General features: G+C 50.3%; 1 protein-coding gene across 1 annotated transcript in view; it reads right to left on the bottom strand.

The window, feature by feature from the left end:
• Positions 1-9,016, bottom strand: part of HMCN2 (hemicentin 2) — a 173,956-nt gene extending 164,940 nt beyond the window's left edge. Inside the window, exon 1 of the mRNA XM_018055981.1 lies at positions 8,640-9,016. Coding sequence (XP_017911470.1) covers positions 8,640-8,895 — 256 coding nt within the window. The 5' untranslated portion in view covers positions 8,896-9,016. The remainder of the gene's footprint in view (positions 1-8,639) is intronic.

The raw sequence follows: 17,905 nt of genomic DNA, 5'->3' as shown, positions 1-17,905 counted from the left end.
GTTTGGGGGTGTTTTTTCTACCCTTGGTAAATTAAGAATGAGAGTATCTTCCTCCATCAGATGAAGAAAACTTCAAATCAAGAGCCAACAAGAAAGAATACAATAAAGACAAGACCCACTTCAGCCATCACTATTCCTTAACACTGTTCTGAAAGCTCTAGCTGCTAAATACTACAAAACATTCCAAATGAGTGAAAATTCTGATTGGAAAAAAGGAAACAATATTATAATTTGGACAGGGTGTGGTTGTCAACCTAGACAACTCAAGACATTACTCCCTCAAAAAAAATTAGAACTAGTCTTTTAAAAACCCTTTAGTAAGAAAGTTGGAAACAAAATAAATATATGAAAATAAATTGCTTTCCAACATACTAGCAATACTCATTTACAAAAAATGTAATGAAAAAAAGTCCTGGTCAAAAGAGTCATACAAAACCCCGAATATTTACAGATGATCTTAAAAAGAAATGGGTGGAACCTATAAGGGAAAAAAACTACAAGTTTTCAATAAAGGAAATAAATATACAAAAAAAGAAAGAAACACGATGGAGCAGAGGTGAAGAATCCACCTGCCTGTGCAGGAGACACAAGAGTCCTGGGCTTAATCCCTGGGTGGGGAAGGTCCCCTGGAGAAGGAAATAGCAATCCGCTCCAGCATTCTAGCCTGGGAAATCCCATGGACAGAGGAGCCTGGCGGGCTGCGGTCCATGGGATCACAACGAGTCAGACTCAACTGAGCGACCTAACACAACACACACACGGCACTCCTACATGGAAAAAATTAAAAATTTTTTAACGATAATTCTTCCCCAAATCAATCAATATTTAACACAGTTCTGAGCAAAATCACAACAGGAAATTTTGGGGGGAAGTTGGCTAAGTTTTTCTACTTTTCTTCTGAAAAGAATCATGTTCAAGAATATTTTTAAAAATGAAGATGAATAAAAAGGAACATGAAGAAGGTCCCAGGCCAAGTAACTCTGGAAATGAGTTGCATCTACAAGACGAAAGGCAAAAGAACGGTCCTCTTGTTAATAAAGTTGTTTTCCATGGGGCGCAAGTTAGCTATGCTAAAACCACCATAACGCTGCGCTGACACCGAACAGTTATGTCAGTGACGGTGGGTGGCGGATGAAGAGAGCTGGGGCAGTCACTGTCGGCGCGGGAGGTTATGGATAAGCAAGAGCAGGAGGTTAGCGGGATCCACGTGGTAATGAAAGAGAGTTGGCGGCTGCAGAATGAACTCGTTCAGCTTAGTCTAGAGACAAATGGTAAATCCAGAAATAGTTGTAGGTGCATACACAAGTTACATACACAACATGTATCTCCGGCTTTGTCAGCTAAAGATACAGTAGCAGTGACAACCCAGTAGCAACAAGGACACCTCGAGCTCAGAGAAGTGAGAGATGTGTGTTCAGTCGTGTCCAGCTCTTTATGACCCCGTGGACTGTAGCCTGCCGGGCTCCTCTGCCCATGGAATTCTCCAGGCAAGAACACTGGAGTGGGTTGCCATTTTCTACTCCAGGGAATTTTCCCAACCCAGCGATCGAACCTACATCTCCTGTGTCTCCTGCGCTGGCAGGCGAATTCTTTATCACTGTGCCACCTGGGAAGCATTGGTGTCTAATGCTGGCATCGAATACCATCTTTTAATAAACAGAACCAGGGTTCCTTGGAGAAACTGCTAATTCTAGAACTGGGGCAGGAAATATATGAGCCTGGAATAGCTTGTAGTGCCAGAAAGTAAGAAAGTAAGAAAATTTTTTTAAAAATAGCTCACAACAGTAAGTGTATGTCAAAGGCCAAATGAAAGTGCTTCTGATGATTAAAGTTGGAAAAACTTGAGCAACAAAATAAACCCAGCAGTACTGGATTACAACCCAAAGAATAAAACAATGAGTCCATACTGATACATACAAATGATCGAATAAACAAATAAATGGAGAGGATTCCACTCTCTCGTGCAGAAGATTTCCAAACAGTTTTTGTAAATACTCCACACTCACGGAGGTGGGTTACAACTCCCTACTTCTTAAGTGTGGGCTGCATGTAGTGACTTTCTTCCAAAGAGGAGAGAACAGAAAGGGAGAAAGAAAAGAGTAAGCTTCCATGAAGACATCCGACAGCCTCAGCCAGGTGATCGAGGCCCGCGTCAGCAGTGATAAGTCTCACTGATAGCATGTGCCCTTGACGTGATGGGACGAGAACAGCCTTGTTCCTCTCTGATCTTCCTCCCATTACCCCCTCTAACTGGAGGAAAACACCCGGCAAATTACGACGGAGGGACAAAACACCTGGGCAATATGCAAAGCTGTCAAGGGCATCAGAAACAAAGGCTGAGAAAGCATCACAACCAAGAAGCCTAAGGCGCATGGCAGGCACATGTAACACATGGTCCTGGATGGCATCCTGAGACAGACTAGGGGAGATTTGAGGGAATCCGAATAAAGAATGGACTGCAGTTAGCAATCATGTTTCAATATTGGGTTGTTCAGTTCAGTCACTCAGTGTGTCCAACTCTGTGTGACCCCATGGACTGCAGCACGCCAGGCTTCCCTGTCCATCACCAACTCCCAGAGGTTACTCAAACTCATGTCCACTGAGTCAGTGATGCCATCCAACCATCTCATCCTCTGTTGTCCCCTTCTCCTCCTGCCCTCACTTTTTCCCAGCATCAGTTGAGATAAATGCACCATCATAATGGAAGATGGTAATAACAGAAACAACTGGATGTCGGGTATATGGGAACTGTTGTACTACCTCTGCAATAATTCTGTAAATTTAAAACTGGTCTAAAATGTAAAGTTCATTAAAAATTTTAAGCTGCAGGGACTTCCTTGGTGGTCTACTGGCTTAAGACTCTGCACTCCCCCTGCAGGGGTCACTGGTTTCATCCCTGGTCAGGGAAATAAGATCCTTCTGCACACTGTGGCAAAAAAAGATAAAAATTAAAGTGGTCAGCTGTGAATGGATAAAGATGATACAGCATACACACACAACAGAAAATTATTTGACCACAAGAAAAAAAGAAAGAAATCTTGCTGTCTGGGACAACTTGGATGGACCTTGAGGGCATCATACTAAGTGAAATGAGTCAGATAGAGAAAGACAAAGATCTCACTTATATAGAGAATCTAAAAAAAAAAAACCACCAAAATTCATAGAAACAGAGAAAAGTGGTTTCCAGGAGTCAGGGAGTAGCAGAAATAAGGAGATGTTAGTCAAAGGGTACAGACTTCCAGTTATGAGATGAATTCCCAATTCAATTCTGGGAATTGAATGCAGAACATAGTAATTATCACTAATAATACTGTATTATGTACTTGAATATTGCCAAGAAAGTAGAGCACAAAAGTTCTCACCACAAAACAGAAATGGCAATTATGTGACAAGTTGGAAGCATCAGCCAGTGCTACGGTGGTTATCATTTTGCAATATGCAAATGTATCCAATCAATACACTGGGCATTTTAAACTAACACAATATCATGTGTCAATTGCATTTCAATAAGGCTGGGGGTAAATTTCTTTTAAAGAATAGGAGGAAGGATTTGCCCCACTATAAATCCAAATAATGAATGCAGTGTCCCCCTGGCACAAGAACTGTCATGCAACAGGACGGAATGGAAAGATAAAATAATTGATATAAAGTAATTTTGGATAAAGACAGGATCCAAATGAATGAAAAAGAGGGGAATATCTGATACAATGTACCCTAACCATTATCTTGTTCTAGAAGAATCACATCAAGGTATTTTTTAATACCATATGCTGGTTTGTTTGTTTGTTTTAATCCCAGGTTTAAAAAGTAAACCTAAAGGGAAAAAAAGAGAACAAATGGAAAACCCTAGAACATTTGCCTGACTGATTTCGTGATAAGAAAAAAACATATCTTTCTAAGAATGAAAGTAAAGAAATTTACAAAGGCAAAAAGTCACTAGATTTACTACACAAACATTTAAAACTTTAGAACATTAAGAACCACAAACATTGAAAGGCGAACAATCAGGAAAAATGCGACAACATACAAAACCATACAACAAAAAGCAATAGTATCATCAATATAAAGTCTTCATCCTGACTAATAAGAAAACCACTAAAAATCTCAAACGGAAAAATGAGTAAAGGAAATGAAAATTTACAAAAGAAGAAATTCACACACACACACACACACACACACAAATCTAGTGAACACTTGAGAACTTACTGAAACTCACTAGCAATTGAAATCAGTAGAGATCATTCTCCATCTTTAGAATTAAGGGGAGGTGGAATATTATCATCCTAATCCCTAGGGCTGGGGGATTGCCAGGTGGCGCTAGAGGTGAGGAATCTGCCTGTCAGTGGAGGAACGCAAGAGACTTGGGTTCAATCTCGGGGTTTGGAAGATCCCCTGAAATAGGAAATGGCAACCCACTCTAGTGTTCTTGCTTAGAAAATTTAATGAAGCGAGGAGCCTGGCGGGCTACAGTCCACGGGGCCAAAAAGAGTCAGATGCGACTGAACACACACAAAAAAACAATGCCCCTTTCCAGTTTATTAGCTGTCCAGGCTTCCTCAGTGGCTCAGCGGTAAAGAATCTGCTTGCCAATGCTGGAGACAAGGGTTTGATCCCTGGGTCATGAAGATTCCCTGGAGAAGGAAATGGCAACCCACTCCAGTATTCTTGCCTGGGAAATCCCGTGGACAGAGGAGCCTGGCGGGCTACAGCCCATCGGGTTGCAAAGAGTCAGACAAGACTGAGCATCTGAACACACACAGCACGCTACGGTTGAGGGTAGCTGCTCTAAAACGGCCCCCTCGGATGCTTCTGGCAGAAGCTTAAACTTCCAAAACATTTTGGAAAACAATTTGAAGAGTTTCCCGTGCTCCTCACCACCCCCCCCCCGAGGATGTTTATATAATGACCTAGGAATTCTGCTTCCAAAACTTTAATCCAATGAAAAAACCAATCAAAGATGCAGACAAAGATTTACACACCAGAGTGCTTTTTACGACATTTTAATAGAGAAAAACCGAAAACAACCTAAATTTCAGCCAAAAGAAAACCATTAGCAAAAGTCTAACTCTGCCATTTGGGGACTTTTTTTTTTTTTTTTTTTCATGAAAAAAAAACATTTCCAAAGCATAGGTTCTGGTTTTTCTTGAAGCATGTGCCACCCAGAACCACTTGAAACTTGCCTCGCAAAGTGTGGTCTCTGGGGTTTAATGTAGAGGTTTCCTTTAGGAAGACCCTCCCAGTACACAGCCCTGGGACCTGAGTGAGTGAGTGAGTGAGTGAAAGTCACTCAGTCGCTTCTGACTCTTTGCAACCCCGTGGGCTGTAGCCTATCAAGCTCCTCTGTCCATGGAATCCTCCAGGCCAGAATACTGGAGTGGGTAGCCATTCCCTTCTCCAAGGGAATCTTCCCAACCCAGGGATCAAACCCAGGTCTCCCACATTGCAGGCAGATTCTTTACCGTTTGAGCTACCAGGGAACTGTCAGCTATAACCCCAATCTCTCAGCCCCACTTCCACCAAAGGGAATTCCACTGGCCGAGTCAAAAGACACAGCCTAACCTAAACCCCAGCTCCAATCCTTGCTCAGAAACACTCAGTGTCTGCTCAAAGCCCATAAAAGGAGATTTAAGAGTCCTCAGTTCCGCGGTCATAGTGCAATGGAGCAGGACACTATGGTCCTTGCCCCCCACCCCCGCCCATGTCCTCTGTCTGCCTTTCTTCTGTGGAAAAAGGTTAGTCAAAGAATAAGTTTAATCAGAGAAGTGTGAATATGCAGAAATAAGGGAAACCAGTCAAAGGAGACCGAATAATAATAATGTGCTCATCAAGGATAGTCGGAGACCTTTGGTTCCTTCTCAAAGTCTCTAGATAATTTTCTGAGCCATATCCTGGGAGCTGTCTTGTAGATATTGAAACCCCCACCAGGTGGAGAAGTTAACTACATGATGACCAGTCTGTAGCCGTGACTCAAGCTGCCCCAATTCTGAGAATGTGCCTCCAAGAAATGGCAACAGACCAACCCTGGAACTGAAGATTAACCGCACCCAAAACAACCAAGATGATGCTGGTCAGACCACTGATGACCAGTTTCAAGATGACTGTCAGAGCCGACTGTGCTCTTTCTGCATGCAGCCCCTCCCTCCGTCTACAAAAGCTCTTCCCCAGTGACTGTCAGTGGTGGTTGGGGGTGGAGGGGTGTCGACCTCTAGACGGACGTCCACCCTCCCCCACCCAGTTGCCAGCATCTGAAATAAAGCAAACCTTCCTTTCCACCAACCCAGCCTGTTCATTGGCTTTTGAGCAGCAAGCAGCCAGACCCTACCTTTCACTAACAACAGCCCGGACCAATCCCACCTCTCCCGGCTGCCCCATCTCACCCCTCCTGCACCCAGGCTCCACATCCACAGACACCTGCCCCAACATGTCAACCACCACTCAGCGAGCTCCATGTGTTTAGGAAGACCTCCATCCCTCTGTATCCCTGGCACCTAGCATCCCCCAGCAGGTCAATTTCCCTTCTTCTTCCTCAGGTCCTGCTCCAATGCTGCTTCCTCAGAGAGCCTTTGATGAGTCCCCTCCCACACTAACCAACAATCAGGAGCCGTCAGGAGGGATAGCTGCTACCCTCTGCCCATCTTGTCACCAGCAGGCTGCTGGCTTCTTGGCGTGAACCCTGCCTGCTTCACAGTGAGAGCTTCACAAGACTGTGCATACAGCAAGGGCTCAACAAACACTGAGGTTCCCCCTCCACTGGACCTGGGGTGTCTGTAGGGAGCATGGTTTGGGAAGCAGAGATGGGAAAGGGGGATGGGATTTTTTTGCTTTGCAGAAGATGGAGTGAAGGTTAGAGGGTCACGCATGCACTCAGCATCCAGAGAGGAGAGCTTGGGGGTGGAACGAGGGCTTCAAGAAGACGATGGCCAGAGAGGGGACGGTGAAGACACTATGGAGCCCAGGACACTGTATCCACTTCCAACAGGCTGCTCTCCTGCCTGCCAGTGGAGCAAGCATTTTAGAGACAAGTATGGGTTATTGTTGTTCAATCATTCAGTCATGTCCAACTCCTTGTGACCGCATGGAACTGCAGCACACCAGGCTTCCCTGTCCTTCACCATCTCCCTGAGTCTGCTCAAACTCATGTTCACTGCATCAATCAGAAATTATGTCAGCCTGGCAGGTGGCTTTGGGGACGTCCTGTCTGTGTCCAGAGCCTTAGTCTCTCCAATTGTAAGAGTAAGGGTGGATTAAATGGTCGCTAAGCCCTTTCAATGCATTATCTTTGGAAGCACAAAAATGACCCAGAAAGGGAATGAGAAAGTTAGGGGTACAGAGGATGAGCTGTTTGAGCTGAAGCCCCCAGAACACACCGCACACCCCATGATGTCACAATTCCCCTAACCTTGCTCTTTCCTGACTTCCAGGTGGGAGCCAACTTCTGCTGTTCCCAGAAATCTTTCTAGACCCCTGGCTTCTGGGCTGTGAGCTGCAGAGCTTTACAGAGCCCAGAGCTCCTGGATGCGGAGGGACTCCACACTCAGCCTGAGGGCTGTAAGAGATTATGTCACACCCACCCTTACCTGGCTTTTCAAAAATCTCTAATGATGCTGTGATTAAGCAAGGAAAACAGGGCTTCTAACAGGGCTTCCTAGCTCATCCAGACTTGGGTGCATTTCCTCCTAACAAGAACACTTTGTAATACAATTCTGCAAAAAACTCTGCTATTTTTAGTTTAGTTTTTGGCTTTAGAAAGCTATCCTTCTGAACAGAGAGGTGCCTAATGGAGAGATATGGCAAAACTGAGTAAAATTAATCATGACATCTGAGTGGTGGGCAGACAGGTGTTCATGCATTTCTTTTTCTCCCTATGTTACTGTAAGTCTGAAGTTTTTCACCAAAAATGTTGGAGAACGAGCAGTCCTGCCACTTCCAAGGTTGGGAGTCTGAGCGCACAGCTCCCCAGCTGTTTGCCTTGAAACTGCCCACAGTGGGGTCTCCCAGGAGCCTTTCAAGGGCATGGCCTTAACCCTGAGCTGAAAGGTAGGGGGCGAGGTGCTGCCTGCGGGGGAGAGAGGGTTACGTGGGGGTAGGGGGGTGCTGGCAGTGAGGGGTAGGTGGATGCCACCGGCTGCTGTTTTTCTCTGGAGAACAGGTGAGGGGCAATATGCAGCGTTTGGCCCCCGAATCCCACGATGGGAGCAAAGTCTAAGAACTAACACAGGGCAAATCCAGCGGAGGCGCGCGCGGGCCAGGCCCTGGACACCAAGGCCCCAGTTCAACATCTCAGCGAGCCTGGGAGATGGTTCTCACCCTGTGATGCTCCGGGAGGAAGGTTATTTGCTGAAGCCGCACAGTCGCACAGCGCGGCTTTTGAAGGTAGTGCGCGCGCCTCTGCATCACCCACCCGACCACGCGGGCGGGGAGGCGCGGGAGAAGGGGAGATCAGGTTCGGGTTGCGGGTAGGGGGCTGGGAGAGGACGCAGCGTCTGCGAGGCCTGCCCTAGGTGCAGAGCGGACGTGCGGAGAAGGCGCCCCTGCCGGGCCGCAGTGCAACCCGCGGGCGTTCAGTGCGCCCTGGGCGCAGGGCGGGCGGGTGAGCGCACGGCGCCAGGGCGCCAGGCCGGGGGCGCGGGGGGCGCTACCTGGGTCGTGGAAGGGCACCAGCGCGTAGTTGGCGATGACGCGGCTGCCGCGGCTCAGGCTGTGCTCCAGAATGCGCGAGGCGCCGTCCATCACCTGCATCAGGTCGTCCCACATGGAGCCGGTGACGTCGAAGACGATGGCCAGGGTGGCGCCCCCCGTGGTAAGGGGCAGCGCCGTCCCGGGCTCGCCGACCACAGCCGCCGTGGCCGCGGAGACCGCCAGCAGCAGCCGCAGGAGCGGCGCCCGGGGCCTCATGCTGAGCGCGGTCGAGGGGCTGCGGCTGCCGCGGTGGAGGCTCGCGGGTCCTGGGGAGCGCGACCGCCCTGGTGCACCCAGCGGCCACCCGACGAGCGCTGCAGCCGGCCCCTCGCTCCGTCGCGCCGCGGCCGGTGCGCGCGGGACCTGGGTTTGCGGCGGGGTCCCCCTGCTGGGAGCCCGAGGCGGGTCCTAGAGCCCACCCCGTTCAGGGTCACGGGCCCGCCTCCTCCGCTCCCCCCACCGTGACTCAAACTTTCCCGGCCCCACTGCTCCGCCGTCCAGACCCGAGGTTAGAGGAGGACGCGGGGCGGACGGCAGAAGGGAGCTGGGGCCCGGCCAAGGCGGCGAGGGATGGGGACGCGCGGAACCCACTGGACACCTGCGCCTCCCGCCGACCGCGCACCCCGCTGAGGGGGCAGGAGCAGAGTGGGGACCGCGCGTCCCCTGCCCTGGAGGTCTGCCCACGGCCCTAACTTTTGTGGCTCCCTGCACCCAATCACCTAAAAACTCTCCGAGAGGCAGACACACACGCAAACACACGCACAAAATGCAACTCCCTTTCTTTCCACAGGGATGTGTGCTTCCCAGTTATTGTCTATTAGGACGGTTAATACAATCAACCCACAGAAGTTGAGCAGCAACTACGTTGCTAAGCCTTATCACATAGTTACTATTTCCTCAGGGGCTGGCTGCAACCGGAGAGGGAGGCATTCAGTTCAGTTCAGTTCAGTCGCTCAGTCGTGTCCGACTCTTTGCGACCCCATGAATTGCAGCATTCCAGGCAATGGCAACCCACTCCGGTACTCTTGCCTGGAAAATCCCATGGATGGAGGAGCCTGGTGGGCTGCAGTCCATGGGGTCTCGAAGAGTCGGACAGGACTGAGAGACTTCACTTTCACTTTTCACTTGCATGCATTGGAGAAGGAAATGGCAACCCACTCCAGTGTTCTTGCCTGGAGAATCCCAGGGACCCGGGAGCCTGGTGGGCTGCCATCTATGGGGTCGCACAGAGTTGGACACGACTGAAGTGACTTAGCAGCAGCAGCAGCAGGCCTCCCTGTCCATCACCAACTCTCAAACTCACGTCCATCGAGTCGGTGATCCCCTTCTCCTCCTGCCCCCAATCCTTCCCAGCATCAGAGTCTTTCCAATGAGTCAACTCTTCACATGAGGTGGCCAAAGTACTGGAGTTTCAGCTTTAGCATCATCCCTTCCAAAGAACACCTAGGGCTGATCTCCTTTACAATGGACTGGTTAGATCTCCTTGCAGTCCAAGGAACTCTCAAGAGTCTTCTCCAACACCACAATTCAAAAGCATCAATTCTTCGGCGCTCAGCTTTCTTCACAGTCCAACTCTCACATCCACACATTAACAGAACCCATTTTACAGATGAGTAAAGGGAAGCCCAGTCGTTTGCCCCAAAATCACTCAGCTCTCAAATAGCAGAGACTCGACTAGAAGGATCCCAAACCCCCTGGGCTCTGCTGCCTCTGCTAAGAGTTATAAGACACCGTCCATATGTCATCTGATGACTCCAGGTGGTGGGGCTATCCCTCTGCTCACCAGTCTTGCTGGCTCCCACAGGAGGGTTCTGGGACACAAGTGAGATCCTTGTGGTGCTGTCTGGGTCCCTGTGGCCATCCTTTCCCAGACGGGGCTTCCTCCCACCACCTGGAGAGAATTGGGGCCCCACCACTGCTAACCCCATGCTGTGCTCTCACAGCTTCTTTCTATACCTCTCTCCTGACTGGCCCATGAGTCCTTTGAAGGCAGGAATGCATCTTGGTTCCCCAGATCAGCCTCCCCCACCCCAGTTCCCAGCCTGGTCTCTGGCTCATGGTGGGGATTCGCTCAATATCGACTGACTAAATAAAGAAGGACTTCCCAGGTGGCTCAGTGGTAGAGAATCTGTCTGCCAATGCAGAAGACGCAGGCTCCATCCCTCGGTCAGGAAGATTCCCTGGAGAAGGAAACGGCCACCCACCCCAGTATCCTTCCCTGGGAAATCCCATGGGCAGAGGACCCTGACGGGCTACAGTCCATGGGGTCATAAAAGAGTCAAACACCACTGCTGCTGCTAAGTCGCCTCAGTCGTGTCCGACTCTGTGTGACCCCATACACGGCAGCCCACCAGGCTCCCCTGTCCCTGGGATTCTCCAGTCAAGAACGCTAGAGTGGGTTGCCATTTCTTTCTCCAATGCATGAAAGTGAAAAGTGAGAGTGAAGTCACTCAGCCGTGTTCAGCTCTTAGCGACCTGATGGACTGCAGCCCACCCGATGGCTCCTCCATCCAGGGGATTCTCCAGGCAAGGGTACTGGGGTGGGCTGCCACTGCCTTTTCCAGCTTAGCAGCTAAACAATAAAAAAAAGGAGAAACTGCTTTCGTGGGCCCGCCTGGTTTGGAGCGCCACGGGAAGGAGCCATAGTTCTCTCGCTTTTCAGCGCCTCCCCTGAGAACATCATGCTCTCAGGGCAGGCACAAGAAGCCCCACGGGCCTGACGGAAGGTTCTGGTCTGTATGTGGGGCAAGGTGGTGGATTTCTCCAGACCCTGCCCTTTTGGAGTGCTCAACCCGGAAGAAGCTCCCCTCCCCCACTTCTCCTTGTAACATCTCCTTGCCCCCTCCATCTCAGCTCAGACCCCAGCTCTGAGGTTACCTCAGCACCTTGCTCTGTGACCCCAGAGCCCCTGTCTGACCTCTTGTCCTAGCACTGCCTACCGGTATCGCCAGTGTCATCCCTGCTCCTCCCACCCCTACCGTGAGCTCCGTGGCAGCAGAGACCCTGAACCTGCACATGCTAGGCACCCAGGGAAGGTTTGCCACCTAAATGGGCCAGCGGGTATCAGGGAGGCCCAGTGGCTGGGCGCTGGCCATGGGAAGGAAAGCGACACATATCCTCAGGGACTCAGTTCTAGACCAGGGCTAGACCAGGGGGACTCAGTTCTAGGCCAGGGCTAGACCAGGGGGACTCAGTTCCAAACCAGGGCTAGACCAGGAGGACTTAGTTCTAGACTCTTTCATAAGAAGGACTAAGATCTGGGGAAAATGGTCCCTGGGGCGCTACCTGTCTCATGGGATGTGGTGGGAACCAAGAGTCTAGACCCAGATGACAACAGAACTCGTGGTTGAGCTCATGGGGGGCTGAGCCACCTGCACTTCTGAACACGGGCTCTTTAAATCTCCCTGGGCGAGGCTGTGGCTGGCCCCCGAGTCTGGGCAGGGCTGGGCCAGCTGTTGGAAGGAGAAGAGAGGCCCCAGCTGTGGGAAGGCAAAGGGGGACAGGAGCCAGGAGCCAGGCACGGCTCACAGGCACTGACGTTCCAGGCCGCGTGCAGGGGGACCTTTGGGGACATACACGTCCCGTGGCCATTCACTCCACGTACGCCGGCTGAGCCCAGGCTGGGCTTCCGGCACTCTGCTAGGCACTGCTGGGGGAGGGAAGACATACAGATGTGGAAGGCATGCTTCCTACCCTGGGGAGAAGAGGCGTGTAAACAAATCATTCTGAGTCAATGAGATAAGTGCTAATAGAGGAAGGATCGAGAGCTCTGGGAGCTCAGAGGAAGGAGTGGCTGAGCCTAGGGGGTCAGAGGAGGCCACGGGGACAGCCTGAGAAACCTTCAAGAACAGGAGGGAAGGGCATTCGAGGAGCAGGAACAGCATGTGCAAAGGCAGGAGAACGTGAGAGGCCCACTGCTAGCCCGTGCGGCTGGAGAGCAATGGCGGAGGAGAGGACAGAGGCCGGCTCGTGAAGGGCCTCACGTATCTTACAAAGGGCACATGTGGGGGTCTCTGCAGAGGTCCTGGGAGCTGTTGAAGACAGCCCTTTGGGAAGCAACCTGCTTCAGTCTGCCTTTCAGAAAGGTCACAGAAGCCCAAGTTCAAAGCGTCTAGCTTGCAGATGCCAAGAAGCTGTAAGCCTTCTCCCCAGAGGAGCTGAGAGCAGACAGGAACCACAGAAAGCAAGATGCTTCTCAGGCAGATTGCCAGAACCGTGGGACCGTGGATCTGAGTCCCCAGATAGCCTGGTGACCTCGAGCAAGGAGGCTCTTGCCCTCTCTGGCTCTCATTTCCCCATTTTTAGGATTCTTGGAGGGGGGAGGGGACCGACAAGATGATCTCCAGTGGTTCTTGCAGCCCCCCAACATCTAGAACCACTTCCAGGGTCCCTTGGAGACATAGGAAGGAGGCAAGGGAACTTGTCTGCAAACATCATAGCAAAGCCTCTCTCTCCCTTCCCCCTTACCATGGAAAGGAGCCTTTGGCAGGCACCAAGCATCCAGGATGGCCCCACTGAGCCCCTCCGGGTGCTCAGCACTCCCCAAGAATGTAACCGTGGTCACCCAAGTGGAAAGACCTTACAGCACCGAGTGTGAGCACGGAAAGGCCAGAGAAAACATAACCAAACTCATCAATCAGCTTCTGTCCCACCACCTTGACTTTATTGGCCGCCTGGGAGCCCACATTTTTGAACTCAAGATAATCCACATTTTCCCCCTGTTTCCAGAAGGAGCGGTCTCAGTGGGGTTATTTGTTTCCTAGCATACCACATGTTTGCTCTGGAGAGCATCGTGGGTCTGGCCCATCCGCTCGAGGAAGGCATGCGCTCTCACGGCTCCTCCCACCACTCTCAGCCTTGGCTTGGGAATCCAGGCCTGCCTACTGTGTCTACACTGGGATCCAAGACCAGCTGCGGGGCTCGATCAAAACCTGGGGCTCTAGACACTTGGCTGGCCCAAGAAAAGTGGCCCCTTCCCCACCCATGGGCCTTCCTTACCCTTCCTTGCACCCCACTGCCTAAATGCATCCTGCTGCTGCTGCTAAGTCTCTTCAGTTGTGTCCAACTCTGTGCGACCCCATAGACGGCAGCCCACCAGGCTCCCCTGTCCCTGGGATTCTCCAGGCAAGAAGACTGGAGTGGGTTGCCATTTCCTTCTCCAAATGCATCCTAGTCTCAGCCATATTAGAGCTTCCCTCATTCTCTCTCTCTTTTTTTTTTTTTTTAATGTGGACCATTTTAAAAATCTTTATTAAATTTGTTACAATATCGCTCCTGTTTTATGTTTTTGCTTTTTCTGGCAGAAGGCATGTGGGATCTTATCTCCCCGACCAGGGATCAAACCCACACGTTGGAAGGTGAAGTCTTAACCACTGGACTGCTAGGGAAGTCCCAAGCCTCTGTAATTCTAATGCCCACCTCTCACCTTGTCTCACTCCAGTGGTCTCCCTGAGGGAAACTGCTCTTTTCCTCTGAAAGAGTAAAAACACTAATGATGGGGAGTATTTGCCGCGTCCTTATTGAGTGCCAGGCAGTCTCATCATGCCTCCTCAGATCTCCTCCAACAACCACAGAGGTCAATACTTACCCTTCATGTGACAGATGGGGAAACTGAGGCTCCAAGAGGCAAAGTCACCTGTCCAGGCTGGACTTGGCATCCGCACCCACCTTTCTCTAAGACCTGTGATCAGCGGCTCCACTCCATGCTACGTCAGAAACGTGGGTGAATGACTTGTACAGGAGTCCCAACAAGCAGAACTTCTAGAGCTACAGTGGACCCTGATGGGCAGCCCTGGGGCTGGACTCAGACTTATCTTTGAGACTCTCAGCGTCTTTGAAATGCCGTAAACTCATAGTCTACCACGTTTCACCAAACTGCCTGGGGAAAATGAGAGGAGAGAGAGGAGCAATCTCGTAGATAAGTCTGCCCATCCTTGTGTGATCACACCCCCAGGGCCAGAGAGGTAGGAACCACCTCAAAGCCTTGCCGCTCTCTTCTAGAAGGAATTGAAGAATTGAGCGAGGGCTCTGGAGGACAGAACTAGCAAGAAGCTGAAGGAACTGACAAACAGTCAGGAAGATGGAGCTACTGAGGAGAAGAAGGAGCCGGGGAGCCAGAATCATCACAGTGGTGTGCGGGCTCCAGGCAGCCAGGCACTTGAGTGATTTACTGCCGAATCCATCCCTCTGTGGGACCAGCCTCCAAGTCACATGTGCCCTAAGGAATGGTTTGAGATGGTCCCAAGAAATACTGGAGCAGCTTAAGAGTTACAGGAACTGTTACTCATCCCCATGCCTCCAAGACTGAGCAATGAAAGGAGCTAAAGCACAGCCAAGGGCTCCAAGAATTGCTCCCCACCACCCAGACCCGACCATCATCCCCCAGATGGAGCTCAAGTGTCAGTGAGCCCCTGGTGCTGTCATCGGGGGGAAGGAGCCCGCCTCATTGGCAAGCGGTCATTGCTCACTGTGCTGTATGCTAAGCCTTGTTGTCGCTTAGGGCCATGATGTCCCCTTTGTCATTGTCATCAGTGGCTGGGAAGAATATCCAGGATGAGTCGAGATTTCCTGTCAGTCCCTTTTATTCTTTTGTTCTCTCTCTCTCTCCCCCTAATTAAAAATTCCACTGAAGTGCTTTGTGCTTTTGGGCAGAAACTATTGGCTTCTTACCCTAACGTTTCCCCCACTTCTTCCTGGAAAGCTTGGCTTTCACCTTTGACTTTTGGGTTCAGCTGTCTACTCTTCATTCTCCTCTCCAAGTGAAATTCTGATGGGCTAGCTCACTCCTGTGGTCCCAGTCCCCCAGACAGTGGTTGAGCTAGGAATGGGAGTTGATGCCATTCTGGCCAGGGGGATATGAAGGGTATCTCCTGCTAGGTTGTTTTCAGAAGACACACACAAAAGAACAAGGTCACTGTCTGATTTGAAGGCTTATTCGAAAGCAACAGTAGTTAAGACAGAGTGGCATGGGCAAAAAGAAAGATGATATCCTTCTGGCTGATTCACGCCACTCTATGATAGAAACCAACACAACATTGTAAAGCAATTATCCTCCAAGTTATAAAAAAGAAAGGAGAATCAGCCAATAGAACAGAAAAGAGAGTCCTGCGATAGATCTGCATATCCATGAGCAACTGATTTTTTTTCAAACTTTAAACTTCTTGTTTTGTATTGGGGTGTAGCTGATTAACAATGCTGTGGTAGTTTCAGGTGAACAGCGAAGGGACTCAGCCATACATATACATGTATCTATTCTCCCCCAATGGAGAAGGCAGTGGCAACCCACTCCAGCACTCTTGCCTGGAAAATCCCATGGATGGAGGAGCCTTGTAGGCTGCAGTCCATGGGGTTGCTAAGAGTCGGACATGACTGAGCGACTTCATTTTCGCTTTTCACTTTCATGCTTTGGAGAAGGAAATGGCAATCCACTCCAGTGTTCTTGCCCGGAGAATCCCAGGGACAGGGGAGCCTGGTGGGCTGCCGTCTATGGGGTTGCACAGAGTCGGACACGACTGGAGCGGCTTAGCAGCAGCAGCAGCATTCTCCCCCAAGCCCAGCAATTGATTTTTGACAGAGGTGTCAATGGGAAAGGGAAGACTTTCTGAGCTAACAGTGTTGAAACAACTAGGTATCCGATATCTGTATGGAAAAAAATTATGAACCTGGATCCCAACCTCACACCATACACAAAAATGAAGTTGAGTGTTAAACTATAACACTTCTAGAAAAAGAGACACAAGGAAGAAAGGGCCCCTCTTCTTCCACTCAGTGATGTCGTGTCTGCTTAGGCCCCCTGTAACTTTGCAGCCTGAAACCATGAGGAAATCCAGTCTGCAGGGAAGAAAAGAGCAAAGAGAAGGGCTCTTTGGAGCTGCCCTAGACGTGTCTCTCCATCATAGGCAATGATGCATTTTCATTCAGAGTTAAGCCAGTCGCATTGCATTCTCTGTTACTGGCAGCCAAAAGCTCCTCACTGAGACATGCCTGTCCTGCAGCATGGACACTCGTAGCAGCATCATTCACACCAGCCCGGAGGAGAGAACAACCCAAATGTCCATCACAGACAAATGGATAAGCAAAATATGGCATGTCCTGTGCTTAGTCATGTCTGACCCTGCGACCCCAGGGACTGTAGCCCGCCAGGCTCCTCTGTCCATGGGGATTCTCCAGGTAAGAATACTGGAGTGGGTTGCCATGCCCTCCTCCAAGGGATCTTCCCAGCCCAGGAATAAAACCCCAGGTCTCCCGCATTGCAGGCAGATTCTTTACTGCCTGAGCCACCAGGGAAGCCCAAGAATACTGAAGTGGGTAGCCTATCCCTCCTCCAGGGGGAACTTCCCAACACAGAAATCAAACCCGGGTTTCCTGCACTGCAGGCGGATTCTTTAGCCGTTGAGCTACCAGGGGAGCCCAAAATACGGCATATTGTTCAACAATGAGAAAGAAAGGAGTTCTGACACATGCTACAATGTGGACGAACCTCAAGAACATTGTGAAAGACGCCAGACACAAAAGGCCATATAATGGTATGACTCCATTTATATGGAACACATCTGTGGAATCGGAAACATCCAGAATGTAAACTAGGCAAATCCATGGCAACAGAAGGCAGACTGGTAGCCCGGGGCTGGGGGTGGGGGCCTGGAGGAGCCGCTGCTTATGGCTAAGGGGGTTTCCTTCTGGAGTGATGACAATGTTCTGCAACTGGATAGCAGTGATGATTGTACAACACTATGAATATATGAACTGTCACTGAACTGTGTGCTTTCAAATAACTAACATGGTGAATTTTATGGTATGTGTATTTCACCACAATAAAAAGGTATTTTTTTTAAGGCAGCACATGGCTGTCTGAGGAGGGTGAGTGGAAAAACAGAGTAAGGCATTCTCCAGTGGCTCAACTGGTAGAGAATCCACCTGCCAATGCAGGAGACACTAGAGATGTAGGTTTGATCCCTGGGTCAGGAAGATCTCCTGGAGAGGGAAATGGCAACCCGTTCCAATATTCTTGCCTGGAAAATTCCATGGACAGAGGAGCCTGGCGGGCTACAGTCCATGAGGTTGTGAAGAGCCAGACACAACTGAGTGTGCATGCATGCACACATGCACGCATGCACGCACGCACGCACGCCCGCCCAAGGATTAGGGATCTGGGGAGGGCAGCCGGGGCCTTCCTCTGCCTCTGGATAAAGCTGAGCTCAACCTCTGGGGGCGGATGATGGATTCA

This window comes from Capra hircus, chromosome 11 (genome assembly GCF_001704415.2).
Source record: "Capra hircus breed San Clemente chromosome 11, ASM170441v1, whole genome shotgun sequence".
NCBI classification, from domain to species: domain Eukaryota; kingdom Metazoa; phylum Chordata; class Mammalia; order Artiodactyla; family Bovidae; genus Capra; species Capra hircus.
The sequence above is the reverse complement of the archived record's forward strand: the minus strand, read 5'-3'. Positions and strand labels throughout refer to the sequence as shown.